A 19,579-nucleotide genomic window follows, 5' to 3' on the forward strand; every position below is an offset into this window, starting at 1 on the left:
CCGTACTCTCTTCACAGCCGATTGGCCCATTTAGCCGGTGCGGGTCCCAATAGAGCCGTCTGACGAATAGTATAATAGGGAGCGACGGCGCAACGACAGCTTAAGGCGTCCTATTTTCAGCAAGGCTAGCTAATTACCCCGATACTAACTAATATGGGGATTCCTCCTGGACTGCGGCTGAACTTTGCCAACGTAAAGTATTCGTTCAAGGCTCCTGGACTCTCCGCGGCATAAAGGGTAGTTTTTTGTCTTTGTGGTGTCGACCTCCTGGGTCTCGAAGACGGTCAGGCCTAAGAATGATGTCTTCCGGCATGGATCGAGCAGATGCGCCTCCAAATCCCATGAAGAGGCCCCGCCAGGATCCTGTATCTTGTCAATTCTGCCGGTCGAAGAAACTGAAGTGTAACAGACAGCAGCCATGTTCGAATTGTACGTCAAGAGGCCTGGCCTGCGATGGTAAATTCATGCCCTCTGGTCGGCGTCCATCTGCGTTTGTCGAAGATTCGAGCGACCAATCTGTTCTTGCGCGATTGAAACGACTTGAAGACATCGTCATTGGGAGGCCGTTAGCCCCAGATACGACAATAACTGGCTCAGGAACATCTCCACCTCTACCTCAGCCCAAGGCTATCTCCTCTCTGTGCCTTGCCTGTCTGTCACCGGCATCGGAATACGAGCAGGCCGTTCACAGCCTCGAGGAGACTGGCACCCACGAAGCACCATTGGTATTTCCACGAGGCTGTGACATCCGCATAATGTCCATGCGCCAGATCTCCCTCGATTCTGGTAAGACTTTTCCTTTCCGGCCGGCCTCGAAGGGCCTGTGTCTTCCACCAAAGGAGGAAGCGTCACTGTTACTCGACCACTATTTCAAACACATTGACGACCTCCAACATGTCGTTCACGTTCCCACTGTCCGGATGACGATGCAGAATCTGTATTCTAGCCTAGAGCAAGGCCTCCTCGTCATCCCTTCCGAAGTGGCGCTCTTGCTCAGCATCCTCGCAAGTGCTTCAGCCCTTTGCGTTTATTTTTTGGGAGACAGCCGACCATCGTTCTCGACGTCTGAAGCTGCCCAAGCGTCCTCGTTCTGGACAAATGCTGCGCTGGAAGTAATAGAATCCTCTCGCCGCACGATTGCCAGACAGTTGGAGGATGTCCAGGCCGCCGTCATCCTGGGGTTTCTTCTGTTTCACAGTGAGGGATTCTCGACCAGAGCCCGTTGTTTGTTCGCCAGTACGGTGGCAATGGCGCGTGATCTTTCGCTGCACAAGATCGACACACTAGGCAATGTTGCTAACCAACAGACTGGCTTGGAGACTGAGATAAAGCGCAGGGTTTGGTGGCATGTCGTGGCAACTGATTGGTATGTCCTTGCTTTCAGAACAAGGGCCCACAGCTACTCACCGGCCTGCAGGTTGTTAAGTCTCAGTGGAGGTCCACAGGAAGGAACTTATTTTGTCCAACCACGACATATGCATGTGAATAGGCCACGCAATGTTGACGACGATGACCTTTGTCAGGACACCCCTCCTATTGACAAACCCCTATCCGAACCCACCAGCATGTCATACTACATCCAGAGAATTAAGCTCGCCGACATCTGCCGCAGTGTCGTCGACGTGATGCCGCTGTCGAGCCTGGAGCTGGGGACCGTCAACTACCAAGATGTGGTTACACTTGACAGGAAATTCGAAGCCTTCTTCCAAGAGCTGCCTTCGTTCTTCAAAGTCGACGAATACCATCTGCGCGAAAGCGAACCGGTCATGCGTCGTTATCCCCAGATGCAAGTCCAGCGTTATGCATTGGGAATGATTGGACACACGAGACGCTGTAAACTCCACCAGCCCTTTCTCATCCGCCGCTCTGTGGAACGCCATTATGACTACTCCCGCAAGATATCGCTGAAGTCGGCTCGATCAGTCATCCGGATGAAGGGACTTCTTCAGCTAGATGAGCCAGGCAATTTTATGGCAGTTATCGCAAGGCATACCGGTGTAATCTATCACATCTTCATGGCGACCATTGTGCTGGTGATGGATCTGTGTTTCAACGAGGCTGCCGCAGGGGAAGACGACGCAGCGCGGAAAGCGGAGGTCGCGGAAGCTTGCAAGACGCTGGAAGACGCGAAGTCGCAGTCACGGATGGCGCGTGAGTTTCTTGAGTCTCTCATGGATGTGCTCAGAAAGCACAAGGTTCGCCTGCATGGAATTAGCGGTCCTTTAGCTGGGGATGCGACAGAGCAGCAACCTCCGCAGTCTCTTCAGCCTCAAATACCTCTAGACCCTGGGGGACAACAAGCACCGCGGCCTTGTGATAACAACTGGACTCCCCAAGAAGACGGTCAGCACTATCTGTCAGAGTTTGACGAGATATGGAAGGACTATGTCGAGTTAGGGCCGAAGATGGGGATGCCAGGCTGGGATAGCCTCTTTTCCGACCTCGATTCAAGAATGTGAGGATGCATTAAGCAGCCAGGGCGAAGACTTGCTGCAAAACTGGCTTTCTGCTCGGCGACAGCTCTCCACTTTAGAAGAATTTGCCTGCGTTAGAAATGTTGTATGTTTTTGTGACAGCTTGGATGGAGGTCTATTTCCTCACCCTCCTAGCATGCCTGACCAAATTCTCAATGACCCCCTCAAACGCTTCCTTTTCCTTAACCAATCCATCCCTTCTTTTCAGCCAGTACTCCAGAACTTCACTTGTCCTTGCTGTCAATTCATTTAATTCCTTCACATGGCTCTGCAATTCTTCGTCGGTCAATCCTTCGAGCTTTTCCTCGGTTGTAGCGCAGAGTCGTTTCACAGCTGCTAGGTCTAACTCTGGTGGCGGAGGCGGTCCTTTCGGTTTCCTTGAGCGGGGTACTCTTTGGCCTTCTTTGACGCCGCCTGATTGTGTGCTGTCGATCGAGGCAGATGAGTCGTTTGCACCGCTTTGTGCCTTGAGGCGTGCAAGAGAACCTAACGTCTTATCGGCTTCCGATTTGCGTGCTGAAGGTTCTAGATTGATGTCCGGCAGAACAAGTTTCTTCTGCTTACTTGGCGGTAGAATTTCGTCCAGGTCGACCGGTACACCAAGGCTGACCAGGAATAACCGCCGGATTCGCGATTGTGTCCAATTCGGCGGTTGGAGCGGAGGTGGTGTGATGAGTTGCTTCCAGAGGGAGCGTGAGCGGTCCGAGGGGAAGATGGGTGAGGAATCTGATATCGTTTCTTGTGGTGGAAATCGAGAGGAGTAGTCGGCTGCGGAAGCCGGGAACATGGCGTCTAGGTGCATCTGTGCGGTAGCAAGGAAATCTGGTGCTGATGAAAGGGCACCGAAATCGATTAGGGGCTGCGGTTGGATAGTTAGATCAACACACTATAGGGCGTCAACGAAGATGGGAAACTCACGAATGCGTCGGCTGGTACAGAACTTGATTGAGAAGTAGATACAGGAGGTGGTGACTCGACAGCCTCAGGTTCTTCAAAGCCATCGTCAAAGTCCCCGAAGTCATCATCAGCCCCAGCTTGTGCGCCTTCTTCAAATTCATCGAACTCATCTCCGAAGTCGTTATCATTACGGTCGTTGCCATCATCATTGTTATTTAGAGCGGATCTCCGTCTTGTAGAATTCATAGATCTGTCGAGAATGGGTGACCCTGAATCAGGTCAATGGTCCTCCTGAAAGTTGGTTTGTACGCTGGATTTACCTGCTCCGCTGCCCTGCTTCTCGATGATATCCGGTGCAGCATCGAGAGTTCGCTTCTTACGGGCCTCCGTGCCTGGGATCTCGCCATGGGCGGGGATACTGTCGACCCGAGTAATGACGGTTTCTGGCACTTGGATATCCGAGGAAGAAGAAGAAGAAGATCTTTGTCCATCTCCCGCCCCATCATCAGTGTAGTGCCTCCTTCCAGGCTCGGGGGTCCTCAGAATGACATCGGGAACAGCATCCATTTGCCTCTGTAGATAGGCCGAAGTCTTCGGGATTTCACCATAGCTCGGGGATTCGGGGTCGAGCTTCTCGACCACAGTACGTGGTATAAGAGTGCCTCCCGGGGTCGTGGGTGGTTCGAGAAGCTGAGAGGAGCGTTTACTGAGGCGGCCTTCTGGGACAATCTCGACCTCGTCAGGCACGGCATCCAACATTCGTTTTTCGTAGGCAGGCGTGCCGGGCACCTCGCCATATCGTGGCTCATCATCGACCTTTTCGATGCGTGTCTTGGGAATGGGAGAAGCGGGAGTGACTGGTCTGGAGGGTCTTTTCTGACCCTCTGAGGCATCTGAGAAGTGTTCATCTTCGCCTTCGGATGATACTATGGCAGCCATTAGTTCCCCCAATGGCTTTGATCGGATCTCAAGGTAGTCTTACATTCATGAGCACCGGGATCCTCCAGTTCGACGCTTTTCCTGGGCGGTTCAAGATGCAGGCTGTCTCTCGATGAAGATGGTCTCGTCATCTTTACTGCTGAATGGATATCTCCCTGTCTGCCAATACAACAGAAGAATCGACAGAAGAGAAGACTGGGTGAGGAGACAGAGAGGGCGTGACGGTGAAGGTAGAAAGGAAGTGGTATGCAGTTGGTTCAAGGCGCAGCCCAGGCCAGCATTGGCGTCTGTTTCCTTTTTGGGCACCAACTCCGCAACCACTGCATCGGCACATCTGCATTTGCACCATCCGCACCATCTGCATCAACTTATTTGCTCCCTGCCTGAGCCTGAGCGCGTCCTGATCAACATCGTCACGACCACCACGGTGCCACCGCCTTACACCCCTTACCAACACCATCCTTTTTGCTCAAACGGACGGCAAACACTGATCCGCTCGTCCCCTGCACCTTGTCTTCCTCGACCTCCTGCGATGCCATCTCCCTAGATTCCTAACGCCTCACCTGCTGGAAATCGCGAAGATGACCTTCAATTTCGGACAGCCTTCTACAAGTGGAGGGAGTTCACAGTCGCTATTTGGAACATCCAATACCCCTGCATCGTCAGGAGGAATTCCATCAGGAACAAATTCTGGTTTCAATTTTGGCGGGATCAAGCCTCCAGCAACTACCTCGACTCAACCGCCAAATTTCTTTAATACTGGTGGCGCAAAAGACAACAAGTCCGCGTCTCCCGGTATCCTTGGACAGCAGGGTGGCACCTCTGGAAACTCTGCACCCCAGAATTTATTCGCGCCCAAGCCGCAGAGCGGCGAGTCTGCAAAGCCAAATTTTGGAGGGTTCGGTACACCAGACAAATCGTCGAACCCTACAACATCTGCTCCGTCGTTGTTTGGTTCTACAACTCCTGCTACCAGCAAGCCGTTCGGTTTTGGTACGACTTCAACCACTCCAGCCGGACCTCCTCCAGCCAGCTCAACCTTGGCCGCAAGTACAGGCGGTGCCGGCGTTGGCCTTTTTGGTGCGAAACCAGGCGAAGATGCGTCCAAGTCAACATTTTCCTGGGGTAAACCAGCTGCGGCAGGCGCAGCACCTTCCGGAAACCTCTTTGGTGGTTCATCCGGCGCCTTCAGTTTCGGAAAGCCAGCAGAATCTACATCGATAACCACACCGTCGATGACTGCTGCTTCCGCCCCTGAACAGAAGTCTTTTTCGTTTGGCCAGCCCACTTCAGCACCAGCGACTTCACAGTCAGCTGATACTCCCTTATTTGGCGAAGCGCCGAAACCACCAGCAGCACAAAATCTCTTTGCGAAGCCAGCCACGATAGAAGCTCCAGGGTCAGCCGCTCAGCCGACCTTTTCATTCGGACAGCAATCCGCAACGCAGGCTTCAGCAGCAGCGACACCCGCGACTTCTCCTCCTGCCCCAGCACCTCTTTTCTCAGGGTTCAACCTTGGTGGTGCTCAGAGCTCAGCATCGACAACCGCTGCGGCTACCGCGACTGCACCTACTGCGAGCCCGTTCTCCTTCGGTCCCCCAGCTGCCAGCGCCCCGGCAGCTTCTCAGCCTTCCCGTACTTCAGTCCCTGCGGCAAGCCCGCTTTTCGGTAAGCCCGCACCTACAACAACGCAACCTGCCACTACCTCAGCTCCTACTTCCAGCCCGTTTTCGTTTGGCAAACCGGCAGCCCTAGCTACCTCGCAACCTGCTGCCACTGTAATCCCTGCTGCGCCCTCAGTTCCAGGTACCATAGGTGTCCAGACTTCAACAACTGGACCAACCCCGCCAGCTCAATCCCGCCTTCGCAATAAAACCATGGATGAGATTCTCACCCGCTGGGCGACCGACATGTCACGCTACTCGAAAGAGTTCAAAGACCACGCAGAGACTATCGCCCGGTGGGACCAATTGATTGTAGATAACTCCTCTAAAATCGACAAGCTGTACGTCCGCGCCCGGACATGTGAGCGACAAACTGTGAGTGTGGACATGCAACTCACCGCGGTTGAAAACTCGCAAGCGGAACTGGAATCTTGGTTAAGTAAATACGAAAACGACGTGGATGAGATGTTGGTCAAAGATTCGGTGACGCCTAGCGAACTGGGTGGACCCGATCAAGAGAGGGAGAGGACGTACAAACTCGCGGAGAAATTGGGGGAGAGACTGGAGGAGATGGAGAGAGATCTGGGAAGCATGGTCGACGAAGTTAATGCCGCAAATGCGAGCCTGAGTAGGAGTGGAAAGGGAGATGAACCGGTAAGCCAATCTGATCTGCCTCCTTATATTTTCTTTCGAAGCAAGAGCTAATGAGGACGATATAGATCACACAAATCGTCAAGATCCTCAATTCGCACTTGATCCAACTGCAGGCTATCGATCAAGGCACACAGGCTTTACAGGAAAAAGTTGCTGCGGCGCAAAAAGTGGCGAGTCAATTGGGGTATTTAGCCGGCTATAGGTCATCTTCAACGAACGATGGGAGCGACACCGGTGCAGCAGTCCAGGATTTCTATCGGAGTTACATGGGAAGGCGATCATGACGTGGCAAAGGGCTTTATCAGTGTATCAGTGAGCGAAGCAACTTGGGTTTCTCCAATGAATGGTGCTTTGGACACTTTGGGAAGTAATGGGAACGGGGGTGGTGAACACCTTAGCTAAAACTGCAAGTGTTGTAAGACTAGACATATCAGATCTCGAAGAGCCCGAACATGGGAATGAGCTCTCGGTCAACATGGGAGTGAAGACATGACATTGCCGGGCCAGGCAGTCCAACTACTGTACAGCCGAAGAAGCGTGCTTGTCCAGTGAGCCTGGTGCTTTATTGCTTTGCTTTTGGGGCATTCATCCTCGAGAGACTGGTTCCCAGCATCACGGCTCTCCTCTCCACCACCCGGGCCCGACCCTCCAATGTCGATCCCATTTATTTGTCCTTGGTGTATTGAGGATCTTCGCCACCAGCATCCTTCTCCAGCTCCTGGATGTGCGCATCCAGTTCATCAAGGTGTTTCCGTTGTTGGGCGAGCTTCTCCTTCAATTTTCTCAAGCTGTTGTGTAAATAGTCCTCATAGATTAGCCTCAGTGGATCAAATCGCTCCTTCTCGACGATGAATACTGGAACGCACCTCTCCATTTCTTTCTCTCTGATGAACTTTGTTTCGCTGGCTTGCTCGCGTCTGGTAAAGGCATCACTGTTTTCCATCAAACCAAGTGTCAGCAGCAGCGCTAATGACATCGTCCTGCAGGTTTGCCCTGGCAGGGCCTTTGAGGGAAGAGTCTGATGTCAGTTGAAAGAATACTTACCCGGCAGCGGATCCACCATATCTGGGTGCCCCAGTATCTCCCTCAGAAGCTCGTATGGCGGTGATGGAAAAGGATCGACGGATCGAGGAAGCCGCAGAAGCCCTGGCGAGCTTTACGACTTGGGTTCGTAACATTTTGTCGGATGGCGAGGGGTGGGATGAGAGTTGGATTGTGATCAAGGAAGGATGGGTTGGTACCGAGTACAATGCAGGAGTAGTTTGAAGTCTGGGTGCGGGATTGATTGACTGAGCTCGCCCCTGTCGCCTTGTGAATGGCAGCTATGTATTACCAGTGGAGCAAATGTCGAGTACGGAAATGCGCACGCACTGTCTCGCCGTATTAATAGGCAGTTCGGCAGGCAACTGCTACGGTGGAGCGAAAGGACCCGCTGATTGTTTATTTGAGCACGTGATGTATTCTCGTCGGTGCCAGTCGCCCCTTGAAAGCGGCAAAGAGGCCTCCTCGGCATCAAGAAGCATACTAAAGGGCAGGATATTGTTCAATGCTGGGAACGGGGTCTCCAGGCCCGAAGTTGCAGAGAGCTGCCAGGCAATCCAATCTCGATGAGATCCGTGGATGAGTGGTGATGAAACAAGTGAGGCTGGGAAGGAAATTTGAATGCGGACAAACCAAGCGGCGGTAGGTTATGTCAGTGGCCTTTGGCGGGCTTGGTAGGGGCGTCTGGTGGCGGCTGGTGGCGGCTGGTGGCCCCCCCTGCACCTTAATCGGGGCCAAGCCTCTGGCTGGTGGAAGGCCCCAAACAGCCAAAACTGCAAACTGCAAACTGCAAACAGCAAACAGCAAACAGGGCGACAGGAGCGAAGGGGGAAGGGAGCCTCCCACTCTGTTCCCTCCCACTTCCATTCCCACTCCCACCCCCCCCCCCTGCGGCTACCTTTTTCAAACTACTGTAGGCGACGCCTGCAGGCTTGCCGCACATTACACAACCAACTCTCGTCCTTCCGTCTTTCTTTTCTTCCATACCAACAACGTGTCTGCAAATCACCCACCCCAACACCCTCCTTCATCCTCTCAGATCACTTGCAATCCTGCTCGATCTCTCGAGTCCTCACCTGTTGCGAGTCCCATTGACCTCCCTATCTTCTTCCAACGGTAAGCTACACCCCCCCCAAGCGTCGTCACCTCCTTCTCCAGCGGTCTGCATGTACCCCACGTCTACCAGCACTTGCACGGGACAACCCTCGACTGCGCCCTCAGTCACTTGAGCTTCAGTCGGATGTAGGAACCAACCTTGGGTTCGCGCGAGTCTCTTGATACATGTCCTTCACCCTTCCACCGCCAGTCCGCTTGCGATCCCTGTGCAGGCTCCGTCATTGACGTCAATTCCCGCATCTCGACCATTCGCTCTCCATCTCAGTTCCGTATGGCTAAAATCGCGGCGGAACGGGAAGGAAATTGTTTTCTGTGCATTCGCTGTAATCGCAACACCAAATATGGCCCTTTGTTCTCGACCTTGTCGCTGTCCGGGCTGTTTGTTGACGCTTTTGCCGTTTGTTTGTGTTGGATGACTGGGCTAATCGGGCACCTCCTGCAGGTCTCCTTTTTCCTTTTGAATCACCTCGCGGCATCCAACATCAAAAATGGGTGTAGAGGAGTCAGTCTACTTAGCAAAGCTTGCTGAGCAAGCGGAGCGATACGAGGGTAATGTCCACTTATCCTCAACCTAGCGTGTTCTCAGCTAATCCTTGGTACAGAGATGGTCGAGAACATGAAGGTCGTCGCCTCTGCAGACCAAGAACTCTCTGTCGAGGAGCGAAACCTCCTGTCCGTTGCCTACAAGAACGTCATTGGCGCCCGGCGTGCTTCATGGAGAATTGTCACCTCCATTGAACAAAAGGAGGAGTCGAAAGGCAATGAGGCCCAAGTCAAGCTGATCAAGGAGTACCGTCAAAACATCGAGAAAGAGCTCTCCAAGATCTGCGAAGACATTCTCGAGGTTCTCGACAAGCATCTGATCCCATCTGCTCAAACCGGCGAATCCAAGGTCTTCTACCACAAGATGTAAGCTGAGCTTCCCAATGGGTCACACAATTCTGACTTCTTCATAGGAAGGGCGACTACCACCGTTACCTTGCTGAATTTGCTACTGCCGAAAAGCGAAAGGAATCTGCGGACAAGTCTCTCGAGGCCTACAAGGCTGCCACCGAGGTCGCTCAAACCGACCTCGCGCCCACCCACCCCATCCGACTTGGTCTTGCCCTGAACTTCTCTGTCTTTTACTACGAGATCTTGAACTCTCCCGACCAAGCCTGCCACCTGGCCAAACAAGCATTCGATGATGCCATTGCCGAACTCGACACCCTGAGCGAAGAAAGCTACAAGGATTCCACGTTGATCATGCAACTGTTGAGAGACAACTTGGTGAGTTATGGAAACAGCCCCTAAACCTTGCATTTCTCCCTCTAACAGCCCTATAGACTCTCTGGACCTCTTCCGAGGCCGAGCCCCAAGAGGCACCAGCTGCTCAGTCAAGCGAAGCTCCGAAGGAGTCTGAGGCGGCCCCTGCACCAGAGGCTAGCACAGAGAAGGCCGAGTAAGAGGACGTGTCCTGACTCGCCTCGGTGTCCGTTGGCAAAGATATTTCCCCGCTGTCTCGGCGTGCAAACGAGGAGGACGGGCTGGGCGGCAGCATTACTTGCAACAATCTTTCCCACTTGTCATCCTCCAACTGATATTCCCATCCCCTGTTACCACCGACAGCCCTTCCGCAGATGGATTCCAGCAGACAAGATAATCTGCGGTGGCGGTGCGACGACCAACAATCCCCTGATGGAAGAGTAGCTGCTTTAGGTACTTCTTTAGACCCAAAGACAGGAGAAGAAATAGCAATACGTGATCTGATCATCGTTTCTCCATCTGCGCGGCATTGCCGTCGAAGTTAATACTTGCCCGCTCATTTTATCACCAGTACTTGGCCATTTCGTTTACCCGACTCATCTTCGCATGAGGCGTAACGTTTAGACCAGAGTGTCACCGTCACCTTCGTGCGTCACGCAGCTCGCCTACATCCGCGACTCGGCTGAATTTGACTCGTGTGGTGGGTAGTTTTCTGATGGCTGACATTGATATTGGGCGATACGTCAAAGCTGAAGTTCTTCCAGACCAAAATTCTGCAATCTCAAACCCCAAATGCGGCATGCATCGCCCTTCCTCTGATCATTCATGTCTCCCTATGTCCCGACCTCTGAGCTTCGCCCATTCATTCTTTTCCCATTCGGTTTTCCCACTCACTCATCATGCTTATCCCCGTTACAAGCCTGCTCTACCAGTACGTCCTTCTTGACCTGTGCCCTGACGGCGGCGCGGTTGTATGCCCAGCAAGTGATGCAGAGATCCTCTTCCCTACACTGTCCGGAACGGACTAGTTGTTCTCGATTTTGGAGCATGAGATATTCAAACGATGAGAAATTGGCTAGACAAGCCTGGCTGGCAAGTAGGGAGCTCGAGGGTAGTGCACCTTGGCCAGGACTCACATCATCGTGACAGAGCAGGGCGTAGCCGTAGTGCCCAGCCTTGGAGTCGGCACTGTTTGGGACGGCGAGGCTACCGGTGCAGACCGTAGGTTTCAACGGTGTAGTGTCGGATAAGTTCGGGCTTCCGAGGGAGAGGGAGGAAATGCTTGTGGCCGCGGTAGTGCTCATCGCTAAATTGGGTGTAGAGGTCCAGGTCAGCGTCGACAAGTCAGCGACTCCTTCGTCGACGTGATCTTGAGCAAGAGTAGAAGCAGCACCCATGCTTCCACGCTCATCCACCCCTTCCTGATCCATCATGACACCTCGGGCTTCTGTTCCAGCAACCATGGTTCCCTCGTTTCCGCCACGACCACTGTCCACAAGCACGTCACCCAGTCCATTAACCCACTGTCCATTACACCGCTTCCAGTATATCCCCTTCGCCAGGGGGCTGGTGGCAAGACGTTCTTCCAACCGCTTCTTCTCGGCTCGAAGGAGGGCTTGAGCTTCGTTTTCGGCGGCGCGGAACGCATGTCGCCCAAGAGCCGCTAGAGGAGACTCGTCGGCGGCGACCTCGCTGAGCAAGGTGGCTGAGCAAGTGTCTAATGCCGAATTTGGGGCCGTCTCCTCGATGCAGGCGGAGTGGGAGCTATCTTTACCCTCACCAACCTGATCGTCCTTGCTGAGGATGGTATCGAGCTGCGGGCCTAAGTTGCTATCAATACCGCTTTCCAGCAACGCAATGATCTTCCTCAGCCTCTCTTTCGCGTACTGATCCATCACGGCCACCGCTGCCCTCGGCTTAAGCACCACGTCAGGCTTCTGCGAGTAGATACAGCCGTTTCCATGTGCGTACGTGATTTCGGGGCGCGGGAGATTCAACTCGCTCCGCTTGCCAGAAGTACGCCTGCCTGATGCTGCCGTGGTTATTTTCACCTTCTTGCAAAGGTCTTCTCTTGATTTCACTGTGATTGTGCCCGTGACGATCGGGAATGTTGGCAGGGGTGAGTAAAACGGATGGATGAGTGTGCGGATCTCGTTGAGCACGGCCTCATCTAGTGCCGTGGATTGAGCCCTAGGGTCGCGACAAGATTAGTTCTCCCTCTTTTTCTTCGACTCTCGAATACACTTGAAGGAATAGGGATGGTGGTAATAACATGTGAGATGAAGAGTTTTGGATTTGATTCATTTGTCTTCAGATAGAGGCTGAATGCATGGCTCCAGGGTCCACGAAACAAGGCAGCATGCGAGGTGGACCTGAGAGTCTCACAGAGATAAACAAGACTCATCGGGACGAATCTCAAGGCCACAGGTCGCCGGATGAGAGAAATCTGGAAAAAAAAAAAAAAAAACTTGAATATCGACGAAGGGCACAGAAGGAGGAGGGCTGGAATCAAAACAAATCATCATGTAATCAGGAGACACTGTGAACCTACTTGTCACTATGCCTCCGGCACATCTCGAAAGTGATTCTCGTCTCACCATCGCAAGTCCTGAGCTCGTGAGCATGAACACAGCCCGGACATGCCTCATAGATATTTTGATCCCAGTGGTAGGACAGCGGGCAGGGAAGGGAAGTTTTGAAGACAATGAGGAACACCATCTTGCTGGCTTCGGTGGGAGATAGAGAAGGAAACGAACAGGGAGGAGGTAAATGAGGTGTTTCTAGGGTATTTGTAGGAGAGCGGGATCGAAGTGGTCCACAAACAGATCGTGGACACTGTTCTAACAGGGCTTCGCCATGATACCCGTTTGTTGGTGCTGTCGTCGTCCTCTAGCTCAATGGAGACAATAGCTCTGAGTTGTATGGCGGCCCTTGGGGCTCAAAAAGGGGGGTTCGAAAACAAATGCTCTTGTCGTCTCAGTGAATCTCTTGAATCCTGAAATCGCAGGATGTGCCGCATGAATTCAGCCTCAGTTTTCGCATCGTCTTAACCATATGCAGCTCCTACTGCTATGGCATTTCCAGCTCAAACAACTCCTTCCTTGCTGTTTTTCCATACTGCTAGAAGAACAGAACCACGAACAGTCCTGACAAGTTCCATCCGGCCGATTTGAGGGCGTTTGATCGGTCTGGCGACAGTGGTTGCCTGTTCGATAGCATTTGAGGCAGATCGATGTAGCAGCGTGCTTTAGACCTGAATAATTGGTTCTGCTGGCATGATATAGGATCCAACGTGATAAATACACACGCCTCTAGGAATTGAGGAGGCAAGGGACCCCCGTGTCTGTCTCGAGAGGTCAGCCTCTGCAAAAAGCTGAAGTAGACAGCAGCAAGGAGGCAATCGCACAACCATCGTAACCACAGGTTTCATACATGATATTCACTTTCCCATTGTAATACGTCTCGCCACTTTGTCATCGTCCACGGCAGACGCGCGTAGAGTGGAACTGAGGTGAATCGTGCTCAATGCACCTTCCGCAAGTCATTTTAGCCGTTAGATTCCTCTCTAGGCCGTGGCCCCTAGGAGCATAGAAGTAGCGATCTTCACTGATGTCTCTAGTGAAAGGTATTGAGAGACTCTAATGCTGATTCCGTTGAAGAATTCATGCTTTCACCGATTTCTCCAAGAGATAAAGGCCTCCTTCCCTGTGTTCGGGGCTTGTCCGGTTGCTTAGGCAGCAAGGAGACCGGCATAGAGATCGATCTAAAGCAGCGCCCAACTTTGCCAATGAGATCACGTGACTGTTGTATACTCGGAGACGAGCAGACCACCGAATACCCAGCAAAGTGATACCGTTCACTTACATGTTCCCTCGGACTTCGACTGCGAAGCATCCGGTTTGTCTGTTGAAGGTTCCATGGCAGGGCGAAGGAGTCGATGGCGAAGACCGATCCCATAAATACCCGCAACGACCACATCGACAAGGTGGATAGCCCACCAGAGCTTGATGTTCAGACCGCACATCTGAATGTGGTACATCCACTCGCTCGTTTCATAGTCAAACCATGCGCTGAGGAGCCCAGCATTGCCTCCGTAGTCCCCCATCATGCTTCGGAGCGTGATCTCTCTAACTCCGGTGTGTGCGTTGCTTAGATTTGCGTGCTGCCATTTGCAGTGATCCCACGAGGTCTGCCTCTTTTCCTCGCCGTTATCCTCTGGTGTTGACCAGACAGATTCGGAAGGGATAAAGTGCCAGACATCACAGCCCTCGTGGTCATGACCCGTCAGAATGAGGCCACTTCTGCCTTTGCCTTGAGCTGGAGCACCGAGATCTCCGCTCATGCCAAATAATGTCTGCAAAGTACCTTTCTGACTTGTTTGCTCGCTCAGGTGATTTTGTTCTTTCACTCCGTGGGGTTTGTAAACGCCACCACCATTGTCATTGCCCCAATAATCGAAAAAGGGGGCATCAACGCAAGTCCCTTCTTTCTTGTGGAGTGGAAGGTGTGTAAGCAGGAGGGTAAAAGATGAACGGTCTTCCACAGGTCGCAAACGGTGAGAGATCAGGTCATTCAAATAATCGAACGTTTCGACCTGAACATCCTCGGATAGGGCAGGGCTGTCTAGAACCAGACTGTTCAGGACAATCAGATGCAACGTTGGTTGGAGGTCGAGCTCTGTCGCAGTCTCGGTACTATTGAACCCGGGATACTGGAATCTGACATCCCAGTTTGCCTTCCCAAAGACCTTTTCAAAGCGGTCCATCCTCCCTCGAGAAATATCCCCAGCATAGCCAATGTCGTGATTACCGACAATATTGATCAGTCGGCGCTCCCAATTGGTATCATGCATTTCAAAAAGGTTTTGTTGGCTTTTATTGTTCGGAGTCGTGATGTCGTCTTCCACCCTGCGACCGCCCGCAAAGACTCTATTCCAAAACCTCCACCCTCTCCATCCAAACTCTTCGTCGGTGACCCATTGGCTGCCGATGAGATCTCCAAGCACAGCTACGTGGGTAGGCTTCGTCCACCAGTGAAGTGTTCTGTATATGTGACCCAGATAGTAGTCGTTGCCGAATAGATCAAGTCGTTTTCGAAGGGCCTTCAGTGCCTCAGGGAGGTCTTGAAGAACTACTTCTTGCACGGCATCAAGCGCGGAAGACAACCAATGTTGTGATTCTTCTGTGCACAGCTTCGCCCAATGCTGCCTTAGCCTAGGTATAAAGCTCTCTTCGGATTTAGGAAGGGAGCTGTCACCCTCAAGCTGAGGATCGGCCAGGGCTAGCAATCGAAAAGGGGCACGCGAAGGGTCTGGATGGGCGTCCGAGTCGCGTAAAAGTGTCCAATGTTGGTGGAAAGTCTCGCTGAAGGCGGTCGCAGTCGATATCTTTCTCCATGAGAAGACGCATCCGTGAAAGACTGGATAGAGGTAGAGATAGGTGGTTGAGCAAAAGGCGATTAGGGAGAGAAGGCGCAGCAGCTTGTCTGCAAGCCCATACTTATACATCGAACCAAAATGGAAGAAAAAAAACAACGACGAGAGAAGCACAACAAGAAGAACAACCAGGGTCTGTGGGATATCAAAAAGCGTGAGCTCATTGCATTGTCGAGGGACAAGAGGCGCGACTTCGGGGAGGCAACGCGGTTGTAACAAGTAGGGCAATCCATTTCTCCCAAACCATACAACAAATGATTGGCCAGCCTTGCGAATATCAGGCTGAGCGGAGCCTTGGCCCCATTGGGGCTGATTGATTCAGTCACAATGTATGTACCCTGTACGAGGGCGGAGTAGAGAGGAGCAAAAGCAAGTGAGAAGTATTATGTATTCCCGAAAATGTATTATATGTAGGATAAGATAAGTAATTCTTCTCCCCCTGTATCATCATGTCTGTATTTTCCGTTCCGCGTCGTCCTCGGGACGTGCTGTTGTCCCGCTTGTCAGGCCTGTGCTAATTTCAAGATTCATGTCCAACTCGTTGAATTCCAGCCCTTTTATATTCAAACCACTGTCTTGCTCACCCTTCTCTTCCTGGGGCGTTGGCTTTTCAGCCAATTCGGCTATATCTTCTGTGCCTTTCAGGGCCGGGGGGCGTTCTTTTCTTGCTCGGGCTTTAGCCAAGCTGATAGTCTTCTGCCGGTTTGTCGTCTCGAAGTTTGCTAGGTCATGTTCGATGGTGGCTTTCAAAATCTCGGCCATCCATTTCCTTCCAGCGGTGATGTTCTCAACCTGGAAAACGTGAATCGTAGGTTTGGTGAACTGCACCGCTCTCGAAGAGCCTGCTTTGGGAGGTACGAGCTTGAAATAGAAGGGTGACCCTCCACTCGTGTTTCGCGTGACACTCGGAGAAGTCTCGGTGGACGATCCGGTAGCACCGATGGAAGGGGTAGATTTTGTTCCAGTTATGGAGACTTGAAATGACGTGATGGGGTCGGCGTTAGTGACAAGAACCTTATGCCCTGATATATCGATAATGCCTTTTTCCTCAGTGTCGTTCTCTGAATAATAGTATGACAACCGACGGCCTCTGAGGATGAACAGCCTGGGTTTCCACTGTGCCACAATGCCGCTAGATCTTTTCTTCATCCAACCATAATGGTCACAGTGCTTCCGTGCTTCCGCAGGCGATATTTGTAGCAAGCCTCTTGTGTAGGCGCTCGTTTGTCGCTTGGTCTTGGGATTAGTACGCACGGGCGTTTTCGTATGCAATAACGGGCCCAGCTGTTCCGTTGTACCTTTCGAAGACGTGTCCGTATTGTCCATTTCGAAGCTGCGCGACGTCGCAGAAGGAGTTTGTGACCCAGAAGGTGATGCCGTAGGGCTCTCCCTTACTGGGTCGGATGTAATGTTTGACGAACTGGCAGTTTCTTTTTCAGTTCCGGTAACAGCCTCAGATGCCGCTCGCATACCCAACAGCTTCCGCGCCTTTGTGGATGATGTCCAGGGGACTGGGCCCCTGGCGGCGGGGGACGCCGAACCGCTAACAGCCTTTGGTGAGGATAGAGCTGATAGACTGTCATCCTCCAGATTCGTCACCGTGGGAGACTGCGCAATTGGCGAGCGTTGCACCGTCAGATTCCTCGCACTCGCAGAACGAAACCGTCCTTTATATGATCTACTGTGATATGCCTTTGCGGCTGAAGAGATAGAAGCGGCACCCCTGATGGAATCAACACTGCTGAGTCGCGAGTGTCGTTTCATGCCGAGGCCATCCTTAGACGAGTCATCGAGCACGCTTGATTGGCGGGAATGGCTTACACTTTCCACGCCTCCTCGCTTCTTTAGCAAATTCCTCGCCCTTCTATTGTCGACCTCATTTCCGCTAAAATAGCCCCGGTCCAGATCGAAAGTCGAAAGCTCGCTGTTGAAACCGGGGTCTGCAGCCAGATCAACGCTTGCTGTCTGATTGCTGATGTGTAGTCTGAGCGATGGGGAGCTTCCGCTAGTGTTTGCCGTGGTTGCGTTGCTCATTGACCAGTCTCTATCGAACGATGCATTTTTCTTATGTGGGGGAGAGAGACTGGTGGCCCCGACAGGCGCAGAGGGCTCTTGAAGCCCCGGCTTTGCGAAATCGATCGAGGAATGACGGCGAGAGTGGGTCGATTCTCGTATTGAAGAGGCCGACCGTCGTGTAGGCGATTCAGTAGCCATCGAAGCCCTCCACGGCGAGGGGGGGGTGCTTCGTCCGAGCTGGGGCCGGGTAAACGAGGATGGCGACATGAGCTGTTCGGAAGGTGGCGGTGAGGTAGATAAATGGACATATGGGTAAGCGTGCTGCGTCTGGCGGATAGAGAGTCTCGGTTCTTCCATCAGACTAGGGATCCGTGGCAATATCGTGGTCCCTCGTACTTGGACTCGGGCGACATCTTCGTTTGGGCCGTTTGGCCTGAGGCTGCTCTTGCGCGACGCTGTGCCATTTCGGATCTGATTCTGAAAGTCTCGAACCTTGTGCCAGGTCTTCAGACGGCGGCCCATCAGACCAAAATCGAATTCCTTCATGTGAATGAAGGACTGGTCCATTTCTAACAAGACGTCGCCAGTGATTTCCTGTTCCTCAAATATGTCACAATGTTTTGAGTCGACACCTAGGCCTCTCAGGTAATCGGCCGTCTCTTTGGCATCCCACTGCTTGACGTCAGCTTCCGTTGGGCGCGGGATATCCTCGCTATCGGTTTCTGGGCCGGCGACATAAGAGCCTCGGTCGACATGGCTGCTGCTATACTCACTCTCAGAATCCTCAGTCAGAGGCTGTGGCGGGGCTAGACTCTGCCGTGGCGTGCTCAGGTCCGTAATGTGTTCATTTATAACGCTTAATGTCTCGTTCATAACTGGACTTTCCTCCCCACTTCCCCGACTTGATAGAGCCTGACTGATGCTTCGATGAATATATGAGGTGGGAGAAGACGGCACAGAGTTTCGCAGAGGCAGAGTAGACTGTGGCGGTGGGGACGAGGAAAGTGTTCGGTAGGCAGCGATGTCAGTGGTCGGACTGGCTTGTTTGAGTGGCTCGCTCTTTGGCTCAGTGAGTGGCCTCGCAAGCAATTGAGGGCTTCTAACGGCTGGAGCGCCCACAGGCGCGAAGTTTGGAGGAAGCTTGGCGGTATACACTGGCCACATGTCAACCATTGTGAATGAAGGAAGCGGTTGGTGGTGAAACGAATTACCTCCAGGAAACAGTCCCGTCGTTCCTGTACCAAGATGTGTCCCAAGATACCAACCATCACCGAAGCCATCATCCAACTCGACCAACTCGATTTGGTCGGTTTTCCGGAGGGTCAACTCATCGGCGCTTCTTGCATCGAAGTCATCTAGATAGAGACTGTCAGCGAAACATTCTCATACAAGCTGTGACGCAACGGGTGAACGCACGGATGGCCACGAGAACATCACTGGGCTGCAGAGCCGCCCTGGGGCGCTGTTGGAGAGGGGCGGACATGATATGTTGATCAAGCGTAAACCAGCAGGCATTCGAGCGCAGTAGGGACCTAGCTAGCCAAGCAGGTAGTGGTGGTAGTGGAGGAGAGGTCGCAATTCAAGTGTCGGAAGATCGACCGGACGCGCAGTGACAAGTGCCTGCATGATAGAAATGGCTCTTCCAGCCGCCCTGACAGGGTGAAGGGCGCGAGCAAGGTTGAAATGTGAAGAGGAGATCGGTCAGGACGTCACACGGGGTTGGTGGAACAGAGAAGCAACAGGAATTGATGTTGCGCAGGCTGATCTGATGGTGATGCTACTGTCCGACGAGGAGTCGTCACAACAGGATTGTTTGGCCACTTGTGACAGGTACCCAGTACCTCATCGGCCACGCTGGCATTGATTGATCGAGTGATGGGTGGATGAATCCCTTTGTCTTTCGTGCCCTCCGGCAGGATGCAGAAGCCAGGGCAATGGAATTGTGCGTTGACCGAAACCTCTCTTCCTCTCACACTGGCATGGCCCAAATGAGGCCAAAGTGAGAGCGAGATGGGAACTGCAAGGGACTCTCCCCAGGGACGCCCCAAGACGCCCCAACAGCCCTAGGGCTGCCCATGATTTGCCAGCTCGGCGCCAGT

At 52.8% G+C, this 19,579-nt stretch overlaps 8 protein-coding genes across 8 annotated transcripts; 3 read left to right on the forward strand and 5 right to left on the reverse strand.

Annotated features, from left to right (window-relative positions):
* Positions 1-299: 299 nt before the first annotated feature.
* Positions 300-2,459, forward strand: A1O5_09690 (uncharacterized protein; the record flags this gene model as incomplete). The annotated part of the gene is made up of 2 exons (XM_007750269.1): positions 300-1,366; positions 1,418-2,459. The coding sequence occupies 2 exons, from the start codon at positions 300-302 to the stop codon at positions 2,457-2,459; spliced, it is 2,109 nt and encodes a 702-aa protein (XP_007748459.1).
* A 130-nt stretch (positions 2,460-2,589) lies between these two features.
* A1O5_09691 (uncharacterized protein) lies at positions 2,590-4,441 on the reverse strand (the record flags this gene model as incomplete). The annotated part of the gene is made up of 4 exons (XM_007750270.1): positions 2,590-3,333; positions 3,393-3,640; positions 3,692-4,297; positions 4,354-4,441. The coding sequence occupies 4 exons, from the start codon at positions 4,439-4,441 to the stop codon at positions 2,590-2,592; spliced, it is 1,686 nt and encodes a 561-aa protein (XP_007748460.1).
* A 450-nt stretch (positions 4,442-4,891) lies between these two features.
* Positions 4,892-6,912, forward strand: A1O5_09692 (uncharacterized protein; the record flags this gene model as incomplete). The annotated part of the gene is made up of 2 exons (XM_007750271.1): positions 4,892-6,628; positions 6,694-6,912. 2 exons carry the CDS (start codon positions 4,892-4,894, stop codon positions 6,910-6,912), a joined length of 1,956 nt encoding a protein of 651 aa, XP_007748461.1.
* A 380-nt stretch (positions 6,913-7,292) lies between these two features.
* On the reverse strand, positions 7,293-7,806 carry A1O5_09693 (uncharacterized protein; the record flags this gene model as incomplete). The annotated part of the gene is made up of 2 exons (XM_007750272.1): positions 7,293-7,560; positions 7,673-7,806. The coding sequence occupies 2 exons, from the start codon at positions 7,804-7,806 to the stop codon at positions 7,293-7,295; spliced, it is 402 nt and encodes a 133-aa protein (XP_007748462.1).
* Positions 7,807-9,273: 1,467 nt separating this feature from the next.
* On the forward strand, positions 9,274-10,230 carry A1O5_09694 (14-3-3 family protein; the record flags this gene model as incomplete). The annotated part of the gene is made up of 4 exons (XM_007750273.1): positions 9,274-9,334; positions 9,388-9,694; positions 9,742-10,054; positions 10,111-10,230. 4 exons carry the CDS (start codon positions 9,274-9,276, stop codon positions 10,228-10,230), a joined length of 801 nt encoding a protein of 266 aa, XP_007748463.1.
* A 690-nt stretch (positions 10,231-10,920) lies between these two features.
* Positions 10,921-11,925, reverse strand: A1O5_09695 (uncharacterized protein; the record flags this gene model as incomplete). Its single annotated transcript, XM_007750274.1, has 1 exon — positions 10,921-11,925. The coding sequence occupies one exon, from the start codon at positions 11,923-11,925 to the stop codon at positions 10,921-10,923; it is 1,005 nt and encodes a 334-aa protein (XP_007748464.1).
* Positions 11,926-13,886: 1,961 nt separating this feature from the next.
* On the reverse strand, positions 13,887-15,536 carry A1O5_09696 (uncharacterized protein; the record flags this gene model as incomplete). Its single annotated transcript, XM_007750275.1, has 1 exon — positions 13,887-15,536. One exon carries the CDS (start codon positions 15,534-15,536, stop codon positions 13,887-13,889), a length of 1,650 nt encoding a protein of 549 aa, XP_007748465.1.
* A 375-nt stretch (positions 15,537-15,911) lies between these two features.
* A1O5_09697 (uncharacterized protein) lies at positions 15,912-18,963 on the reverse strand (the record flags this gene model as incomplete). The annotated part of the gene is made up of 3 exons (XM_007750276.1): positions 15,912-18,634; positions 18,692-18,835; positions 18,897-18,963. The coding sequence occupies 3 exons, from the start codon at positions 18,961-18,963 to the stop codon at positions 15,912-15,914; spliced, it is 2,934 nt and encodes a 977-aa protein (XP_007748466.1).
* Between the last annotated feature and the right edge of the window lie 616 nt (positions 18,964-19,579).

The sequence above is a fragment of the Cladophialophora psammophila genome, assembly GCF_000585535.1.
Source record: "Cladophialophora psammophila CBS 110553 chromosome Unknown aczJe-supercont1.17, whole genome shotgun sequence".
Classification (NCBI taxonomy): Eukaryota; Fungi; Ascomycota; class Eurotiomycetes; order Chaetothyriales; family Herpotrichiellaceae; genus Cladophialophora; species Cladophialophora psammophila.